This window comes from Bubalus kerabau, chromosome 4 (genome assembly GCF_029407905.1).
Source record: "Bubalus kerabau isolate K-KA32 ecotype Philippines breed swamp buffalo chromosome 4, PCC_UOA_SB_1v2, whole genome shotgun sequence".
Taxonomy (NCBI): Eukaryota; Metazoa; Chordata; class Mammalia; order Artiodactyla; family Bovidae; genus Bubalus; species Bubalus kerabau.
Window position 1 is genome coordinate 144,014,208 of NC_073627.1, and position 21,687 is coordinate 144,035,894.

General features: G+C 43.3%; 1 protein-coding gene across 21 annotated transcripts in view; it reads right to left on the reverse strand.

Annotated features, from left to right (window-relative positions):
- Nucleotides 1-21,687, reverse strand: part of FRMD3 (FERM domain containing 3) — a 396,931-nt gene that overhangs the window by 238,110 nt on the left and 137,134 nt on the right. For 2 of the 21 annotated variants that reach the window (XM_055578895.1, XM_055578896.1), the window contains exon 3: nt 3,170-3,302. The exons of the other annotated variants lie outside the window; for them this stretch is intronic. In XM_055578895.1, coding sequence (XP_055434870.1) covers nt 3,170-3,172 — 3 coding nt within the window. In that variant the 5' untranslated portion in view covers nt 3,173-3,302. The remainder of the gene's footprint in view (nt 1-3,169; nt 3,303-21,687) is intronic. 21 annotated transcript variants of the gene reach the window in all.

Below are 21,687 nucleotides of genomic sequence, written 5' to 3' on the forward strand. Positions count from 1 at the left end.
CCCTAAAGGGAAAGGAAGCCACCCAGAGTGGCATAACCCAAATTTCTATTTGGGAAAACTCATTCCAGCATCTATGTGGAACAGGATCAGAAAAGGAAGAGGCTACTCAACCTCAGAGATGTGTGTGCGTGTGTGTTCACAAGCATGAGCAAAACCTACCGAGAAAAGACAAAATTCAGGGCTAATTTTAAACCCACTAATCTTGACCTAAATTAGGCACAGAGAAGTGGGGTTCTTCCAACGCCAAAGCTAACCACCCACTCTGCTGATCCTCCCCTGGCAAGGTCTGCCACTTTGTAAAAAGTGGGGCCAACCCTTCAGGCCACAGGGCGCCATCTGGAAAAGCAACGAGTCATTGGGCTCAACAGGAAAACAGCCACAAACAGCAAAACGCAGCCAGACAAATATCTGTCTGGATTGCTGGAATCGTTTATTCATTCAGCAGTATTTGTTGAGTGTTTCCTACATGCCAGGCACAGCAAATATAAATAAAGGTAAACAAGGCACAATTCTTGCCCTCAATGAACTTACTGACAGATAAGGCAGTTGTCATAATACAGTGTGAGAAGCATGACATACACTGGCCCAGGTGTTAAGAACACAAAGGAGGGGCATTTACAACTCAAGGAGAAGCAGGTGATACCAAGCTGTGTCTTTACATTCTGTGATTCAAAGTGTTGTCCCCAGACTTAGCAGCCTCCTGTGGCACCCAGGAGCTTGCCAGGAAATCTGAATCTCAGGCCCCACCATAGACCAGTGGAATCAGACTCTATTTTAACAAGATCCCTAGTTTATCTGCATGCATGTTAAAGTCTGAGAAATACCATCTTTAAGGATAAGGATGAGAAGCCAGAGGGAGAGAAGTGAGTTGTTTTGTTGTTGTTTAGGCGCTCAATCATGTCTGACTCTTGCAACCTCATGGATTGTAGCCAGCCATGCTCCTCTGTCCATGGGATTCTCTAGGCAAGAATACTGGAATGGGTTGCCATTTCCTCCTCTGGGGGATCTTCCTAACCTAGGGATTAAACCCATGTCTCCTGCATTGGCAGGTGGATTCTTTACCACTTGATTTACCAGGGAAGCAGAGAAGTGGGAGAGGAGATCTAAGATAGAGGAAAGAGCAGAAGAAAAATTACTGGTGTTAGACAGGTGGTCCCACATTCCCAAAGTACAGAGATCAACATGTCCAAAGCACAGAGTAAGTGACAGGCAAGAAGTGGTCAAAGAAAGTGCTTTCTGAAAAGGGACAGGACCCAGCTAGGTCACTCGTGAAAAAAGTGAAAATTTTAGTTGCTCAGTTGTGTCTGACTCTTTACAACCCTGTAAAGACTGTAGCCCACCAGGCTCCTCTATCCTTGGAATTGTCCAGGCAAGAATACTGGAATGGGTTGCCATTCCCTTCTCCAAGATCTCTCTCATAAGAGCTCTCAAATTCTTTGAAAGATCTTATGCAGGAGACATTTAGGAAGAACGTCCTGGCAACAGTAAGGAAAGAGCAGGTTTGGAGGACCATGGAGAAAATCACAACACACATCATTGTACCCGGCTGTGGGACATCAAGGAGGTCAGGTGGCCCAGGGCCAGCAGTGGGTCAGCAGGAGCCAAGAATTATTGGCACAGGCTTGATCACTTGGAGAGCGGAGTATAGCTGGTTATATGAAACCAAGGACACTTCTTTCTGGAGCCATTTGTTTTCCCTAATTATACTGCTTCTCAGCTAGATTTGTGCCAAAGAAATAAGAAGAAAAGCACCCAAAGGACCTTCTCTCACGGAACATCAGTTTCGGGAATGGAGCTTGGGCCAGATTTCCTGAAGACATCAAGAAAGGAATTACCTGTGGCATTTGTTCAAAATTCAGATTCCCAGGCCCTGCGGTCATACCCTATGGAAAAATATCACATCTGATGTGTCACTGTACATCATTAATGGCAGGCTTATTTTTCTCCCATATCTGATTCATCCGATACTCATCATTCAGCATCATCAGAGATCAGATCAGTCATGTACAAGCAATTGATTCTTCTGCCAGATAAAGTATCAGTTAATGATAGTATAAATTGACTCTTGAACTCTGATAGATGATAGATAGATAGACAGATAGATAGATGTCTGATTCAGAGCCCTTATACCTTTTATACCTTTTAAAAAACGAGTCTAGAAAAAAAAAGGGCAAAAAGCATAACAGCATTTCAAAGAAGAGAAAACTCATAAGGCTAGCAAGCTTGAAAAGATGCTCAACTGATCTACAATCAGGTAAATACTAATTAAAGAACAAGATTCCATTTCACACCCATGAGATTGGCAAGCTAAATTTTTTAAGTTTGGCCTGTAGGTATGCAAATGAGTACAACCAATTTAAAAAATGATTTGGCAACACCTAGCAGAGGTGAAGAAGTGAAGTGAAGTTGCTCAGTCGTGTCCGACCCTTTGTGACCCCATGGACTACAGCCTATCAGGCTCCTCTGTCCATGGGATTTTCCAGGCAAGAATACTGGAGTGGGTTGCCATTTCCTCCTCCAGGGATCGAACCCGGGTCTCCCGCATTGTAGGCAGATGCTTTTACCAGCTGAGCCACCAGGGAAGCCAGGTAAAGGTGAGCACAAAAGTCCTTCCATTCTCTGGGAGAAAGCCTAGAACAAGTCTAGCAGGTGTGTACCGAGAGATATGTAAGAAAATGTTTATAGCAGCATGCTTTGTAGTAGAATAAAACTGGAAACAATTCAAATATCCAATAAGAGAATGGCAAAATAAAGTTCATAAACACACGCACTACACATACACAAAGTACAGACACACACATTATGCTTTTATGTTGCTATCTTTTATAGATTTAGTCCTCAGTTAATTTAGTGATTTACTATTATTTTCACCATTTATTAAGGCAGGTTCTAGGCATTTTCATAGATTTCTAATTATCATTGAACATTGTAAGGTATAATTACCACTTTCGAGTTAGAGGATATAAAGCAATTCCTTTGGCCCAAGATCACACCACTGGGAAATACTATTGTCATATGTGTACCAATAACTCCAAAATCCATTTTGATGTTTGGCAAAACTAATACAATTATGTAAAGTTTAAAAATAAAATAAAATTTAAAAAAAAATAAAAAAAATAAAAAAATAAAACCATTTCACAATCAAAAAAAAAAACAAATTCCTTCTTACCATATAACTGGCGGCTTTTTTCCAGAAAAATCTTAATCACCACAGTATGTGTTAAACCCATTGTGTTGATAATGATGTAAACACAATAACTAATTCCTCTTATATTGCTCTTGATGTGTAGCCCTGTTCTTCACTGCAGTGAAAAACAAAACAACAAACAAAAAAATCTTGTGACAGCACCTAGAAATAGCATAGTTTCCTTTGGAAAAAAATGAAAGGTAAAGTCATCTTTACTGAATCCAGGCTGGACTGAAGTATCTATAATTCATGAGAATTAATGTGAACAATTCATAGAAAATCTTTAGATAAAAAGAAAATAAGTGACTAATAACATTACTCCGGGTAATGTGAAATTGGCCATCAGCTTCCCAAACCGGTCACTCCTTTCAAATCTGTGGCCTGGAGCTGTGATGCTTCACCACTGCTTGGGGCTCAGGTACTGTGTCCACAGACAGCTTCCTTTCCTGTTCCTGTCACTCTGAAGATCTCTCTTGATCCCACCTCTCACTCCTGCTTTTCCTCTCAGCTCCATCCATTATGTAACCCATCTCCAGCTTTCATCTTCTGTATCTCCCTCTTCCTTTGCTCCTTCCCTCTGGGTGACAAACATGCTCCTCAGGACATCCTCCAAAATCTCCTTTCTCAGCTGTGCTCTCCCCATTAAGCTCCCTCTCACTCCCTTCATCACCCACCTTCTTGAAGGAACCCCGTCTGTCCCACAGTCCCACTTCCTTGCCAGCCTCTCCTGGCTTAACTGCCTCCTTATTTATAACACTCGGGCAACCACGTCTCTTAAGCCCTCGAGAGGCTTCAGTGAGAACGTGTATATGATGCCAGGTACCAAGTGGGAGCTCATTAGTCCTCCACTTCTCAAAGTATTTGTCTCTCCTGGATTTCATTCAGCTCCCTATTCTTTTCCCTGGGTCAGGGTCTTTGTCTTTACTTCTGTGTGTCACTTGCTGAGGGATTTCATTCGTCCCCTGGATCCAGTTGTGACCTCTATGCAGAGAAGCAGATGGCACTTAAGCTCTAGATTCAGACTTGAAGTCTCACCTGTGAATCAACAGGTCCCAAACCAAATACCACCGCTGACCACTCTGATTCCCAGTTCTCACCGATGGCTTCTGCTTGCCACCACTTGCCAGTTTCTTATATTTGAGCCTTGGCAACCATCAGAAACTCCTTCATCTCCCCATCACTAACCACTTACTAAGTTCAGTCTTATTTTATACAACCCATAATGCTCTTATCAAGCCCTTCCTTATCACACTGAAGCTACTTGATCCCTGACGCCTAGTCTTGACAACTCTACTGGCAACAATTACAAGAGACTCCTGCCTCACTAATCTCCCCCTCCTCCTCTTTATCCTCCAAACCACTTCAGAGGGATTTTCCAAAAGTACAGCTCTGTACTGCCACTACGCACTTTCTGCAGCCCACCACATCTTCCAAATAGAACCCAAGATCAGCTCAGTTTGGTAGAAAGGGAGTAATCAGTACCAAGAGCCAGGCAGAAGGATTTTTATCTATAGACGTGTATAAGTATATAAATATATATGTATCTAGGTACACATGGATCACAAAGGTCTAACTGACTAAGGCTCAGAGTAGAAAAGAGCTGACGCACCATCTTCTTCTTCACATATCCATCCTTCAAGTTGTTAAAATTGTACAATCATGACCTTGATAAAAGAAGAACTTTTCTTACATTCACAAACCTGTCAGTTTTTTTTTTATTCTTTTTTAAAATTTCATGCCAAGGAGCCAGAAAACATTCACCTGTTATCTCATTACTCTAACATTTAAAGCCAGAGTTAGCACACTGGTGGCCAGACAGCCATTATCTTTGATGTCCAAAAGCCAATGTTTAAAAATTAGATTTTCCCTAAAATCTGAAACAGCTCGCCTGCCTTGAAAACCCACCTGATCAGGTAACACTGGCTCAGCATGCCATGGCAGAGAGCATAACAACGGCCACCCACTGGCCAGGCCATCCACTTTCTTCCCATTAGTTCATTAAGTTCATGTCTGACCCACTAGGAGTTACATGCTTTAATCCCTAAACAATGAAGTATTATTGCAATTTATATGACATCAGAGCCCTCTGACACACAAAATATATCCTGTATATATGTGTATACTAGTTTTAAAACAACAATAATTTGCCTTCCTTGAAGGTGGGATCGACTGAACCCATTTAAGGAACATGTGTGTTTCAGAATGTGTATTTCTAGCTTGTGCAGATTGTCCAATAGAGTGGGTATTTCAGAACATCAGCCACTTTAAATGTACTACATCCTTCATCCAACAAGACTTCCAATCATAAATGAGTATGATACCAGTGTAATATATTTCTTGTTTTGCAAAATGATATTAGAACCAAGTGTGCACCAAATGTTTATTATTCCCTTGTGAATAATTTACTCTAGTACAGTTCCAGGAATATGAGTTAGGATGATTTGTTCTGCCATCCAGGATTGTTTTTCTTAAAAATTCTAAGACAAACAATTAAATTCCAAAGCTTGAATTTATCTTTGTTTTCAATCCTTTTTTCCTTATTCTATTCTGTTTCTTTTTTTCTGTTCTATTTTAACTTTTTACTTTGCAGTCCACAAGCTATAACCTTAAAAAGCTTTATGGTTCCATTTTTGTTTGTTTGTTTAACACTGAGGTTAAACATTTGACATCTCTGCTATTTTAGTCCCCAGGAGTATCAGCTTTTGCTGAACATATAATGGTGAAGAGAGTGTCCCTTGCCTTGGCCTTCCCTTTCCTCTGGATTCTAATGCCCCTTTACATTTCTGCAATCTTGTAGCTCCCTGATTATTTTGGCTTTCCTAGTTTGTGCCTGCATTTGGTGATATTTTTCCATACTCTCACCCTGTGACCTGACATGAATTCTAATTGGAAGTTTCCATTTGCCTTTCAGGAATGAGCAGTTATCAAAAGATCACCAAGTCATAAATATGTTTGCTTGCCGGCTGCTAGCCCGCCACTGTACAGACAAGGCCATTTGGTTCAGTGTGAAGCTATGCCTTATTCCGAGAAACCCCGTGACTCTTCAGAAGGAACCTGTGGTAACTCTAAGCACAGACAATCCTCTTGAGGCACCAAACGTCCCATTTATTACTTGAACCCTTTACCCAGTCCTCCTTCCCTAATGCACTACCAAATCTGGAGGCTGGAGGGGACCATGCACTACACCTGGCAGGGCCCAGACGAAAACCCTGCAATTCAAGAGTCCTCCCCATGCTCCTACCCTCTGTATGCCTAGCCTCCTCCCACGATAATGGTCCTTTATAAACGCTGCTGCTGCTGCTAAGTCACTTCAGTCGTGTCCGACTCTGTGCGACCCCATAGACAGCAGCCCACCAGGCTCCCCCGTCCCTGGGATTCTCTGGGCAAGAACACCGGAGTGGGTTGCCATTTCCTTCTCCAATGCCATGAAAGTGAAAAGTGAAAGTGAAGTCGTGCAGTTGTGTATGACTCTTCATGACTCCATGGACTACAGCCTACCAGGCTCCTCCGTCCATGGGATTTTCCAGGCAAGAGTACTGGAGTGGAGTGCCATTGCCTTCTCCATAAACACTTCAGGCTCCTCCAAAAACTGCTTCTTCAGCTCTGGCCTTGCCACGGAGCCAGGAGCAGTGTTCTGCCTGGGGCACTGTGCTTCCCTGAACTAAGGAATCCAGGAAACCTCTCCCAGGCAAATACCAGAGACCACTGCCAAGTGGCAGGCAGCTACCACGCTTGCCCAGAGGCCCCAGAGGAATGTGACTGTGTGCCCTTTGTGTGGCTGCCCCCCCATAGCCTGGCCAGGCCCACGCTCCCCAATGGCCCACTCACATTCCTAAGTCTAATGTGTAAATCACAGTTAACCCCATAACCCCATCACCACACCACAATGCCACCCACAACCCTAAGGTCTCTGGAACTTGCAAAGCTATGCAGCCCAGCAGGTTAAACGTTTTAAACAAGGATTGTAGATCACTCACACAAAACCTGCAGAAATATCTGCTTGCAAGTATAATATCAAAGGTATATAAATTCAAGTACAATGTAAGTTCAAGAGCAATATAAAAGTATTTGAATCCTTTTCATTCTTAACATGAAAAAAAAATCTAGGGACAGTAAGGAAGCCTATTAGAGCTTGCTTCCTGCCTTGTATTAACAAAGGACTTTGGTGGAAGTGACGTTTACCCACTTGGTAAAATTCTGCATGCTCAGCAATAATGGTGAAATAAGAGGTTTGGATAGAAGCTAAGATAAGGGGCTTCACTGATGGCTCAGAGGGTAAAGAATCCCACTGACAAGCATGACACACAGGCCCTATCCCTGGGTCAGGAAGATCCTCTGGAGAAGGAAATGGCAACCCACTCCAGTATTCTTGCCTGAGAAATCCCAGGGACACAGGAGCCTGGTGGGCTATAGTCCATGGGGTCGAAAAGAGTCAGACACAACTTAGTGACTAAACAACAACAAAACAATATAAGGGGAAGAAGGATTAGACCTTCCCCCAGAACCACACCCTGTCCCTCTCCTGTCTTCTTCACAGGCTATACTCCTTAGAGGGGATGTATCAAGAGCTGCCACCTTGCTCAGCTCTGCAAATTCCCCCTTTGCCAACTCTTCTTTACTGCAGCAGGGAGCGCTCTGTGTGAGCTTGAAGGGAGGCAGAGGCATCTTCACTGACATTTCCTCAAGGCCACTGATTTGGTAATTTGTTTTCACAAATGTCAAATTCTCTGCAAACTAGAAAATGAATGCTACTCCTGGCTTGTTCTATGCATTGATTACTGGACGCTTGGTCCCCTGAGTCCCAGGTGGAGTGCTAAGTCCCTTTTAGGATGTTGTGCCATTGGTCTCCAAGGTCAGAAAAAAAGAATTTGACTATTGCTCACGCAATGCCAATAGACAGAAATGGACTTCAGTTTACTACCCGGCCTTGGCCACTCCTGGCTGTGTCACCTAGGACACATCACTTGGCTCTCCGAGCCTCAGTTTTCTCACCTCTGCATTGCCATGTGTCCCTCCTTAAATGAAATGGTACGATGGAGCACTCGGCACCCTACCTGACAGCTGGCAGGAGCCAAACAAACCTCAACTCAACTATCCCTCAACCACCACATAACCACAGTAGGCCAGCAGAGTTTCTGAACTATTAAGTCTTCTTAATAAGCTTTTAAAAGCAACCTAGTTCATACCAATGCAGACTCAAGCCACGTGTATGAACACTTCTCGCCCAGTGTCTTAAGACTTAACGTTTGCTTGGTGATTCTTGCGGTTTCCAAAGTAAAGCAAAGGGGAATGGGTCTCACCATGACCTTTCCTATAAAAAGGAATCTCTAATTAACATTTGATGCTAACACCTGAATCCCGTATGTAATGCTCCTTGTGCAATGTTTTCTCCAGCTCTGCAGATGCTCACATGGAGCATCAGTTCTACACACATAGACTTCTACTTCCTTCCCGCTTTAGTCAACATGCAATTGCCCTCAATTCATTTCCCCCAAATTTTTAAGTGTCATTTATTTATGGCAATGCTGGGTCTTTGCTGCTGTGCCCGGGCTTTCTCTAGTTGCAGCCGGTGGGGGGTACTCTTGAGTTGTGTTGCTTGGGCTTCTCATCATGGTGGCTTCTCTTGTTGCCAAGCCTGCACTCTAGGACAAGGGGGCTTCAGGAGTTGTGCCCCTCCGGCTTCGTTGCTCCACAGCACGTGGGATCTTCCTGGACCAGGGATTGAACCACTGTCTCCTGCACTGGCAGGCAGACTGGCAAACGACTGGACCACCTGGGAAGTTCCTTTTCAAATTTGTGAGACTCACCTGGAGGGCTTGTTGAAAATGGATATCCCCCCCATGCACCCCTAGACTCTGATTTGGTAAATCTGAGGTGGAAACATGAGTATACATATTTTTAACACCTCCCCTGTTCCTGTGACCCTAATGTGGACTTCAAACCACAATATGGAAAAACTGGCTGGACTGTACCATTCGAAAATCCCTAGAGCCTGGCTTGCTACAGAAGTTAAATCCCCCCAAACTAATTAGTAGGAAAAGAGAACCCTGGGATATGCACATATCTGGGAATCCTTGGAGGGCCAAGGCCTCCCTCGCAGCCCTGAACCTCACCAACTTTGTTTACCCTCAGAGAGAGGTATCGATGTCTCCAACTATTGGAGAAGGAAATGGCACCCCACTCCAGTACTCTTGCCTGGAAAATCCCATGGGCAGAGGAGCCTGGTGGGCCACAGGCCATGGGGTCACAGAGAGTCGGACATGCCTGAGTGTACACTATTACACGCCGTGACACTATGACGGCGGATCACCTATTTCTCCTTGCAGTCTTGTCAGTTCTGCCTCACCTGGTTTGATGTTGTATTGTTAGGTGAATACATGTTAAGGATTATTATATCTCCTTGGAGAACTGACCCCTTTATCATTATGTAATGCCCCTCTCTATCCCTCATCATTTTCCTTGCTCTGAAATCTGCTCTGTCTGAAATTAATACAGCTATTCCCACTTTCTTCTGATCTGTGTTATCATGGTATCTCTTCCTCCATCCATTTAATTTTAACCTGTATGTGTCTTTATATTTGAAGAGGGTATCTTGTCAATGGCAAAGAGTTGGGTTGGGTCTTGTTTTTGATTCATGGCTCCTAGCCTCACTCTGGCTCCAGCGTACCCTGCTCCTATTCCCTTCAGTCCCCTTCAGGAAGTTCTGATCTTGGACTCTGACTCTGCAGCATCTTCCTTGAGATTAAGTTGTCCCAGAAGAAATAAATTGTGTAAATCTAGTAAAACTGTTTGCTTTTCTGTCACTTTCAGGGTCAAATCATAGCTCTTGAAACATAATTAAATAAAGTAATTGACACATAAAACCATCTGCACAGCAGGCATTACAAAGGACAATATTGAGCTTTTTCCTAAATAAGAATCTACCGTGTCTGAATTAATCAAACACTTTTCTTTGGTGAAGTCTAAATTAATAAGATTTATTGTATGTATATCTGTGTGTTGTGTTCCTGTGCATGCACAAGGGATCAACCCATTAGCAAAGAAAACCTTGCTTCAGGCAATAGAGATGATTTAAAAAGTTTTCAGTTAAAAGAAAAGTTGTTGCCTATAAACTTAAAGATAAAATAGCCATTTTATCTAGACTAAAGCCAGTTATTTCACAAGGAATAATAACTCTGTTTTGGACCTCAACAGAAACACACGTTTATTTCTAACTCATGCCTTCCCCAAAAGAATCATGCCATTTAAAGATACACATTTTTACCCTGTGACTGAAGTTTTCCAACCTGGACCAAGTTTTCCAACCTAAAAAAAAAAACACAAGAGAACTGGACAAGGAAAGAATATTGATCCAAGTGTTTTCCCCAAAGGATGTCATCCTTGAAAATAGTCACAACATATCACACTGGAAATACAGACGGATGGAGCAAACTGAGACAATGTCTAACCACGGGCACCCCTGAAATAGCTAACCACTTAGAATTAACGTCAAACAAGAAATCAGAAGACTGTTCAATAGCTCCATAGGTACTATCTAGAAATATTAACTGAAATTTGGAGATAAGGCAAAAATATGACTAGGCACCCTTTTTCCGGGGTCACATAGAGCAATAGAGCGCTGTCTCGCAAAGCTACACAACGGCACCTGATGCTTTATGGAAGACAGTTGGCTTAACTTAATAGTCACTGTTCTGTAGAGTCTAGACACTGTAAAGTTAGATGTTACCTTGTAGAAGATTGATAAGCTACAAATGATTTCTGTCCAATAAAAGAACTAAACCAAAGATTATAGTTTTATCACTTTATATAACATTAGATATCTCAGTTGTGTCTCAGAAAACCTTTTTCATCTTAACTTATTGAAAACTATATATTGAGACTTTATCATTTGGCCTACCCAAATGCCTGCTCTGTTCTTTCTCACTGAAGTCTGAGCTTGAAAGTTATTTTCAAAATGACATGAAACCTAAGGAGTTTCCATCTAGCTCACAATTTTCATGGCCCATCACCACTGACCTAGTTCACAGCAGCTCCTTCTCCAGCCAGCGTCAAGCAGTTCTTCCTACCAATCCCATCATTCTTGAACCAGGCTCAGGCTCAGCATTTAAGCAAGGTGCACAGAACTGAGTCTTCCATGGAAGCAGAACAAAATGCAAAGAAAACAGAGCCAAGACACCCTTACATCTTTTGAAGTCCAGTACTCTATTTCCTTTATGCTCTAGGGCATGAAGTTTGTATTAGACTTAGCATTTTAGAAGAATATGGAAGTCATGGGAAGTGGTAGAGTCAAGTTAAATGAATGAAGCATTGACCCACATCTGCTTCAAGAGCCCCAAAGGGAGTGGAATAAAAGGAAGCCAGGGAAGAGAGAGAATGAGGGCATGCGAGGGCACATGTGGGAACACACTTACTTTTGCAGAAGTAGCCTCTACTCTCAGCCTCACCTCCCACACACTGGCTGCTCTGTGCTATAAGCAGATTCCCAGTGAGGCTGCAAGTGCCAGTGCGAGGCTAAAAGTTTCTGCTAAATTACTATTAAGCATACCAAGAAAAGATCTGACTCAAGGAAACACCTCACTGGATTTTTTTTTTTTTTAAGGAAAGAAAATGTACTTTCCAAAGTAAGCCACAAAGTATAGGGTGACTAAGCACGTAGAGCACTACCCCAAAGGGATAAAACCTATGAACTCCATTTCTCACATTGCTGAAATAAACACTTACTGTCTATTTGGGGAAAATCATGATTGTTACTCACAGAAGATGTCCTAAATGGGTCTTGAACATGGGCACTGAAAAGGAAGCACAGGTGGTTTCCCTCTGCCCAGTCTATGTGTTTCTGAAGGGAATGAATGCTTTCTCCATGCAAATGTGGACCTGTACAGTCAGGCCTGACCCAGGGCGCAGCACCTAAATTAGGCAGAACAACCTCATTAGGGACAAGACTTAGAAACAGTCTTCCTGGGACTTCCGTGGTAGTCCAGTGGTAAAGAATCTGCCTGCCAATGCAGGGGACGTGGGTTTGACCCATGGTCCAGGAAGATCCCACATGCCACAAGGCAGCTAAGCACATGCGCCACAACTACTGAGCCCACATGTTGCAATTTTTGAAGCTCTCTTACTCTAGAATCCATGCTCCACAGCAAGAGAAGCCACTGCAATGAAAAGCCTGTGCACCGCAAATAGAGTAGCCCCTACCTGTTGCAACTAGAGAAAGCCCACACGTGGCAGCCAAAATCCAGCACAGTCAAAAATTTTAAAATGGAAAGGAAGAATTAAATTAAAAAAGGAAGGGAGAAAGAAAGACAGAAACAACTGTCCTTGTTCTGTGCATTCTGTGTGTCACCGGGAGTGGCATCTGCCTCTGGGCACTGCCTCCGCCATATTATAAATATGTGATTAGTATTTATACTAATCAGGAGGCAGGATCATGAAGAGCTCTGTGTGCCTTGCTGAAGTGTTTGACCTTCACTTTGTAGTCAATGAGAAGCCAACAGAAATTGTTCAGTCATATAACAACTAGTAATGTCAAAGTTATATATCAACAAGAATATATATCAACGAATATAACAATTAGTTATATCAAAGTTAACAAAAGTAACACAAGCAGTAGCATGTATAAATTAAGAGGAAGCTGAGAGGGGCCAGATGTTGTTGCTGTTCAGTCACTAAGTCATGTCCGACTCTTTGCAACCCCATGGACTGCAGCACACCAGCCTTCCCTGTCCTTCACTATCTCAGAAGAGCATTAACTTTAGTACCAGACAGACTGGATTTCAATACCAACCCTGTGTGCCCATGGGCAACTCACCTTATCTCTCTGAGTCTGTTTTCTAGAAATAGGACCTGTACTTTGCAGAAATTAGAGTTAAGATTACAGATGACATATGTGAGGCACCTAACACAGTCTGGTACCCAGGAGGTGCAGCAGTCACCCGGGAGGTTCTCATGTATTCTGGTCCTGCCCTCCTTTCAGGGACACGGTAGAACTGTACAACACTTTCCAGCTCCACTTGAAGTGGATCTTGGCCTGTACATGATTGCATTGGCCAATGAAACCTAAAGAGCCAGTGAGATATTCACTCCCTTCACACACTCCCTTCCCACTACTATGGTGAGCATAGAAGCTTCCCAGATGAAGCCTCTGTCTTCCTGGGTCACTGTGTGACCATGGTGAACAGAAATCCCCTATAGAAGGAAATAGTATGAGCAAGAAAATAAATGTTATATGAAGCCACTGAGATTTGGGAGTGTTTTTGTTACTGCAGCAAAACCTATCACATACTGAGAGAATAAAACTCAATGATTCCAAAAGTCTGTTCTTTATGTCTGCCTTCCCATTGTTGTCCTGCATGTAGGATCATCAGTACCATCTTTCTAGATTCCATACATATGCATTAATATACTGTATTTGTCTTTCTCTTTCTGACTTACTTCATTATGTATAATAGACTCTAGGTTCATCCACCTCATCAGATCTCAAATGTGTTTCTTTTTATAGCTGAGTAATATTCCAGTGTGTATATGCACCACAACTTCCTTATCCATTCATCTGCTGATGGACATCTCGGTTGCTTCCACGTCCTAGCTATTGTAAATACAGCTGCAATGAACATTGGGGTACACGTATCTCTTTCAATTCTGGCTTCCTTGGGGTACATGCCCAGTAGGAGAAGGAGAGGATGGGATGATTTGAGAGAATAGCATTGAAACATATACATGACCATATGTAAAATAGATGACTGGTGCAAATTCGATGCATGAAGCAGATGCTCTGGGACAGCCTAGAGGGACAGAGTGGGAAGGGAGGGTGGACTGGGGTTCAGGATTGGGGGGACATATGTATACCTATGGTTGATTCATGTTGATATATGGCAAAAACCATCACAATATTATAAAGTAATTATCCTCCAATTAAAATAAATTAAAAAAGAAACCATCTGAGGCAACGGTTTATAGCTAATGTGATTAAATTAAACCTCAATGATTTATAGCTAATGTGATTCTGCTTTTGTTATTTCAAAATGCTGTGTTCAAAACGAAGGTGGGAATGCCAGAGAAGTCAAAGATTCCAACCAAACTGGGTAAAGATGGATCCCTAGGCAGTTCACCAGGCAAGGACCCTCATACATTAGTTATTCAGAATTTAAAAGAAGCAAAAATAAATAGTCTCAGTTCCTAATTCTGAAATATACTGCCATGAATTACAGATTTAAAAGGTCACACTGAACAGAGTAGGATAAATACACAACAGAGTTTCTGCAGATTAAAAGCTCTAGAGTGCTGGGCCCCAGCCAGAACGATCATAATCCAAGAATCGAGGTCAACAGCTCTGAAAAATAAGTCTTAAGTATTTCCAGCCTTTAAAATTCCTCAATGGACCAGAAAACATCTGTTTCCTAATCCAGGAGGGGGAAAAAAGCTTTATTGCTAAATAGTAGTCAGCATCCCAAGCATGAAATTCATTCCCATTTTCCTCGGGAAAAACAAACACATATTAACCCTTCCTCCCTTGTCATCTGCAGATGCCATCAGCTACAGTTGCCACTACAGGAGAGAAGTTTCACATCCAAACAGAGAGCAGAGTGCTTCACTTTCCTTGGAGTTACCAGAAAAGGTCAATATGAACAACCAAGCACTGGCAATCACTCCTTACAGACATCTGATGAAGGAGGAGAGCAAGTTTGATCCCTGGATCAGCAAGATCCCCTGGAGAAGGAAATGGCAACCCACTTCAGTATTCTTGCCTGGGAAATCCCACGGGCAGGGGAGCCTGGCAGGCCACAGTGCACGGGGTCAGGAGAGTCAGACATGACTTAGCAACTAAACAACAACACAAGCCGGGCAGACTTGAGTTCTAATCCCATCTTTATCACTTAATAGCTGTGTGACCTGAGGCACATGACCCTCTCTTAAATTCAGTTTACTCATATTTAGAATAATGCTAACTCTAAGAGCTACCATTTGTGAGTGCCTGGGCATAAGTAATTCCTGTGCATTTTACTTTTAAATCCTTACAATAACCGACTGAAGGAAGGAGTTACGTGGATCTCACAAATTAAAAACAAAAAAATGAGCCTCTAAACTAGCAGAAAGTAAAGTCAAGATGCAAATTCAAACCCGTTTGGCTCCTAAACCTGAACTCTCATTCTGGAGGACACTGACTCCATAAACCTACTCTCAGGGTAATAGAAACCACAGTGTTGCCCCTACCCAGGGTGGACACTCGATCAGTGTTAGTTTCCTTTCCCTCATTTTCCCTTCTTCTATCCACCTCATTCTACCTACCAGCTCCTTTTTACCTTTCCACCATTTTCCCCAATGGTTTATCTGGAATATTACTTCTGAAACTGGAATCTTCAGTAGTCTTAAAAAGATTTCTGAAACATGACAATGTTTATACTAATCTTCCCATTGACCTAAGAAGATATAGATATCAACATAAAGATATAAATGGCTTTGGACATGTATATATAAAGATAGAAAAATACAAGGAAATGTTAACAATGATTATCCCTAGGTGGTGGAATCAAGAGATTTGAGATTAATCAAAACTTACTATCTTTTAAGTTTTTTTATGTCTAATGAGTCTACTTTTTGGTGGAAGCAGGAAAAAAATCAAGTTGTTTTCAAAGCCATAGCAGAAAATTACTGGGCTCTTTTTAATTTTTTTTAACATTTGCACTTACTGTTTCCAAAATAAACAAGGGTATTTCAGTCACTAAAAATATATTTCTTTGTTTTTACTTACTTAAAAGAATGTTCACAAGCTACAATTAATGCACAGGGAAAAATCTAGTCTGCACTTAAAGCTGATTAGCCTCATGTCCCTTTAACACTGTGACAGGCTGTGTTAACCATAGTGGATCTGAGAGAACAGCGTTTACTCCAGAGAGATGTGGGGGGACCTATGAGCATGGCCATCGGACCTCTTCTCATGACACAGGGGGCTGGACCTCAGTCAGTGAGTCAGGTTCTTCTACGCTCCTCCTGACAAATCAACGACCGACCTTCCCCTACCCTTCCCAAAGTGACCATTTTCACACATAAAGGCAAGCTTAGGTCTAGCTTAGCCTCCATGTCACTCATTCAATGATGATTCTCCCAGTCAAGGCTCTTGGCTGCCTGGGAAAATTCAAGCTGAGAACAAGATACAGCCTGTCCTCTTCAAATCTTCCCAGGCACAATAGGAAGCACTGAGGACTATCTTTGGAGTTTCCTTCAAAACACATGTGCCTTTTGGCTCACGAGTGAAGTCTGTTCTCATTATCCCAAACCAAAGTCAAGACGGCAATAGAAAGCTGTGTTTTTGGACCATGTTGACCCAAGGTGGCAGGCTCCCATTAACACCAGATTCTGGAAGCCATAGGCCAAGAAATGGGAGATTAGAAAGCCACTTCTGAGTTTGCTGGGATGTTGTAGAGGCCACTGCTGACTACAATTCCTGTTGTCTGTGCAGCCCCAGAGTGGAATTAAGGACTGAGAAATGTTTGCCTTCCATAGGAACTGATGATTTTTTTCTCTCATGGCTAGATTGCTATTTCCTTTTCAACTTGCCTTCCAGGAAGCTCACAAAAAAATATATGGCCTGCCCACAGCAACTGCACAATCACACCACCCACAAACTTGCATTCAGCTTCTCTGCGTGGTCTTGACATTCCATTTATCCTGATTGTTCCTTTGCATTTTTTTTAATGTGGTAAAAGCCACATAACATAAAACATACTATTTTTACCATATTTAGCTGTACAGTTCAGCAGCACTAAGTAAATTCACATAGTTGTGAAAATCTCACCATCATCCATCTCCTGAATTTTTCACCTTCCGAAACTGAAACTCTGTTCCCATTAGTTCAGTTCAGTCACTCAGTCATGTCCGACTTTTTGCGACCCCATGAACCGCAGCATGCCAGGCCTCCCTGTCCATCACCAACTCCTGGAGTCCACCCAAACCCATGTCCATTGAGTTGGTGATGCCATCCAACCATCTTATCCTCAGTCGTCCCCTTCTCCTCCTGCCCTCAATCTTTCCCAGAATCCAGGGTCTTTTCAAATGAGTCAGCTCTTCACATCAGGTGGTCAAAGTATTGGAGTTTCAGCTTCAACATCAGTCCTTCCAATGAACACCCAGGACTGATCTCCTTCAGAATGGACTGGTTGGATCTCCTTGCAGTCCAAGGGACTCTCAAGAGTCTTCTCTAACACCACAGTTTAAAAACATCAATTCTTTGGCGCTCAGCTTTCTTTATAGTCCAACTCTCACATCCATACATGACCACTGGAAAAACCATAGCCTTGACTACACGGACCTTTGTTGGCAAAGTAATGTCTCTGCTTTTGAATATGCTGTCTAGGTTGGTCATAACTTTCCTTCAAGGAGTGTCTTTTAATTTCATGGCTGCAATGACTATCTGCAGTGATTTTGGAGCCCAGAAAAATAAAGTCATCCATTGTTTCCCCATCTATTTGCCATGAAGTGATGGGACCGGATGCCATGATCTTAGTTTTCTGAATGTTGAGCTTTAAGCCAACGTTTTCACTCTCCTCTTTCACTTTCATCACTACTTAATATTTTTATTCTAGTATCACTTGTTAGCTAACTCCAATCCTACATAAAATAAATCTGAAATATATTAACATGACACCACACTGTGTAAAAGAGGTGCCATCTGGAGGGTAGGTCCCCAGGGGCACCAGAAGGGGAGCCTCCCCTTTTCCCACTGCAACCTTGTCTCAGACTTATGTTGCTTCACCATTTGAAATCCATTCATTTAGCAAAACTACTTTTTCTATTCTTGGGTAAGAAAGTAAATATACCTAGGAAGGCTTTCTCCCTATTTATCCTTGCAAAGAACTTTATTCTGATCCTGTGTAATCATGCATAACTCAGCACAGGTGTGGATTTAGTAAAAGAGAAAAATGGAAGAAGGATGATTGAATTTGATGAAAGATATGAGGAATGTCTGGGGATCAGGAACATTTGCATGGTTGGGGAATTACTTTTCTGGGACAGGCAAGCTCACAGACTACTTGATACGTGAGAGAGGGAGTAGAAGGAGCTAAGAGTCACTCACTTATTTCATGACTTGGTACAAACATCCAAACACAACCCTGCAAGTCTGAAGACCTTGATGTTTACAATAACTTGTGCTTAAGAGCATGACAGGATTGACAAGGAATGCTTTATAGATTTAATCTCATCTAATCTTCCAAACGGGCTTCCCTGGTAGCTCAGCGGGTGAAGAATCTGCCTGCAATGGTGGAGACCACCTGCAATACGGGAGACATGGGTTTGATCCCTGGGTCGGGAAGATTCCCTGGAGAAGGAAATGACACCTACTCCAGTTTTCTTGCCTGGGAAATCCCATGGACAGAGAGACCTGGTGGGCCACAGTCCATGGGATCACAAAACAGTCAGACATAACTTGGCGACTAAACAACAACAATCTTCAAAACAACCCTGTAAGTTTTCATTATTCTCCTTATGATGTAAATATGAGAACTGTGGCTCAGAGAGGTTAGTAACTTGTCCAAGAGCACACAATTCATTTACAACAGAGAGGAGATAAGAGTACAGGTGGCTTCTAGCAGAAAACGTAACCTTGTGGTGCCCGTGGAACAGAGAGCAGGAACCCTGGAACAGGAGGCCCCAGGGTGTGAAATCTGCTCTCATGTGATCCGTCCCCCCAGCCCCGCCAGAAGCCCAGTGGCTCCACTCCATGCAGTAGGTAACCCGAAATACAGATTTCTGAGTGAAACTAAAACCCATGCTTGAAAATAAAAATCTCCGTCTGTTGCAGCTGACATCCACACCCAAGAAAACACATGCCAAGTAGAAAAGTCTTTTTCTTGTACTTTCCACCAATTGTTCTGTATTTACCCCATGTACAGGAAAGCATTTCTGGGGCACTTGAGGAGGACATGTTAAATTTACTGGATTCCAAATGTTCTCATTTATTTATAATCAAGAATATGCAAAAGAGAAGGAAAATACAACAGTGAATGCCCCTTCTCCACACACACAGCCCTCCCCACAGCTGGCAGATCACAGTTCTAATGAAATGAGAGTGAGACAGCTGCCCTCTCCTCCAGTGGGGCCCCTGCAGGGTGGGCCTGGTGGTCCTGAAGTCATGGTCTATGGGCTGAGGTCCACACCCAGGCCGAGCTAACACCCACACCAAGCAGAGAGGGATCCAAACCCAAGGAGCCCTGACCAGCAATGGGACTGTAGGACCAGGCCAGGCTGGATGAATACCAGCTACAGGCCCAAGGCGCCATGACGGCTGAGGCGAGACCCACCATGGGAGCAGACGGGATCTGCCATCAGCATCAGCAGGGAGTGTGGATGACAGCCTGGATCAGGAAGTCAGACAGTCAGTCCAGAGGAGGCAAACCCCAGGGAGGGAAGGACAATCAACAGTGACAGAGGAAACCAGAGAGCCACAGAGGCCACCAACCCAGCAACACTAGGGCAGGGCAAGAGCCTCTGGACCGGAAGATGGAGGTCAGGGTGTCAAGTCCTAACATTACTCTGTCCTGCCTGAGTAACCGCAAACCAATGGCTTCTCATCACTGTGCCCACATTTCTTCAGTTAAAAACTGGATATAACAGACCTCTTTCACAGGGTTTCTATGAGCATTAAATACCTGCAGATGTGAGTGAGGGTTTTTTAAGTTTGAATACCAAAAAATTGGTTATTGAGTACATACAAAAGTCAAGTTTCAATGTTACTTCCCCTATATCCTTCACACCTTTCTAGTCTTCCTACAGGCATGCCCCCCTACACTTCTCCAGGAGATATTATATCACTTACCTAAAAATAAACATCGTCATCTGATGAGAGACATTCCCATCTCTGCCACAGTCTCCTTCTACTCCTTACTGTCTTGCCCCAGCCCAATTTGCAATTTATGCTACCTGCCTGGTCCTGTAGGCATCTGAGTTTGTGACCCCTATCCAAAAATCAGAGCAAGAGCAGGCAGAGGCCCAGGCATGTCAGAGAAGAGCAACAGTTCATCCAGCCCATCCCAGACCCTGCTACAGACAGCATGTACACAAACATTACCATACATTCCCCGGCAGCAGAGCCAACCCCAGAAGAGCAGCCCCAAATCCTCAGGTGGCACCAGGCACACAGCAGCCTTGAGAAGGGAGTGGGGAAAAGGAGGTGGCTCCTCAGCCTTTGAGGGTGGCCAGTGCAAACAGCAAGTCAGCATCAGCTCAGTCTCCAAAGCTCCACTGAACCTCACAATAGAACCAGTTACCCAGGTAAATTAAGGCACATGAGCCACTTTCCAATCCTTTCCTTAGGGGAAAAAATCCTTTCCTTGGAGGTTAAAAAAAAAAAGTGCTTGCAATGGGATCTGATTTTCAAGCTTCTATTTTGCTTTGGCTAAGTTGACTTAGGCTATCCAAACCTTGAAAGCACCCAGTCTCCACAAATCCCCAACGATCTTGGGAGCAGCGACCAACAGTTTGTTTTTGGGATTTCTTGTAGCTCCATTGGTACAGCTGGGAGAAGCAAAGGCAGAAAACATCCAGAGAGCAGATCCAGCCTTCCTTAGAGACTTTTGGGTCTCCTGCAACCTGCTGTCTTGCTCAGCTCACAGCAGTGATGTAGCCAAACAGGCTTTGGGGTCTTACTCCTCTGAAACATGATTGTGCTCACAAGCAGAAGGCTTTCTGAACTGCTGCTGACAGTAGGGAAATCAGGGTGTGGAAATTGCATTTCCTGAGGGGATATGCTCGGGGTCTCATCAGATGTTCTCAGGGGCTACTGGCCATATTCAAAATATTTAACCATAGGGAATAGCAAGGCGCACACCGAACCAGGACGAGTCTCCAACCAGCCACAGACCCTTGGAGAAAGGAATGTTATCAGCCACATTTTGAGGTTTTGAAAACCTAGCCAAATATTTTAAAAAATAAAAAGACAAACACACAACCAGTGCATGGCTTTATAAACTTCCATTCAGCCTGTTGAGAGGCCTGGCCACTGCCTCCAGGAAGACAGAATGAGGCCAGTGAACAGCTGTAAAGTGTCTTTTAGAAGAGGGACATCTGGTCATGTCCCCAGATCATGGAAGTTTCCTGGCTGAATTCTAGGGTTATGGGGCTTATCCTTTTTACATGAAAGACTATATTTCCCCTGGAATCATACTGCCATCAAATTGCAGAGTAGGACTTCAGACATTAAGCCCAAACACAGTGAGTATCCCTGCCAGCACATCAGAGCTGACTCCAGGACGCAGAACTCTGGCTCCCACTCCAGAAATCTTCAGGCAACAAGATCCCCGCATTGTGCGCCCCTGATCTCCAAAACCCTTTGCACTGTTTACCAACCTCAGCTTCATCTGAAGTGAAAACAGGTGCAGACATGTCTCAGCACTAGAATCACTCTGGTTGGTCGGAAATCACAACCAAGGGAAAGGCTTCATCCTATAGCTTTATAGGAAGATTCAGGAATTGGGAACTGGACTGGCAGGGAAGGACAGCAATGGTTC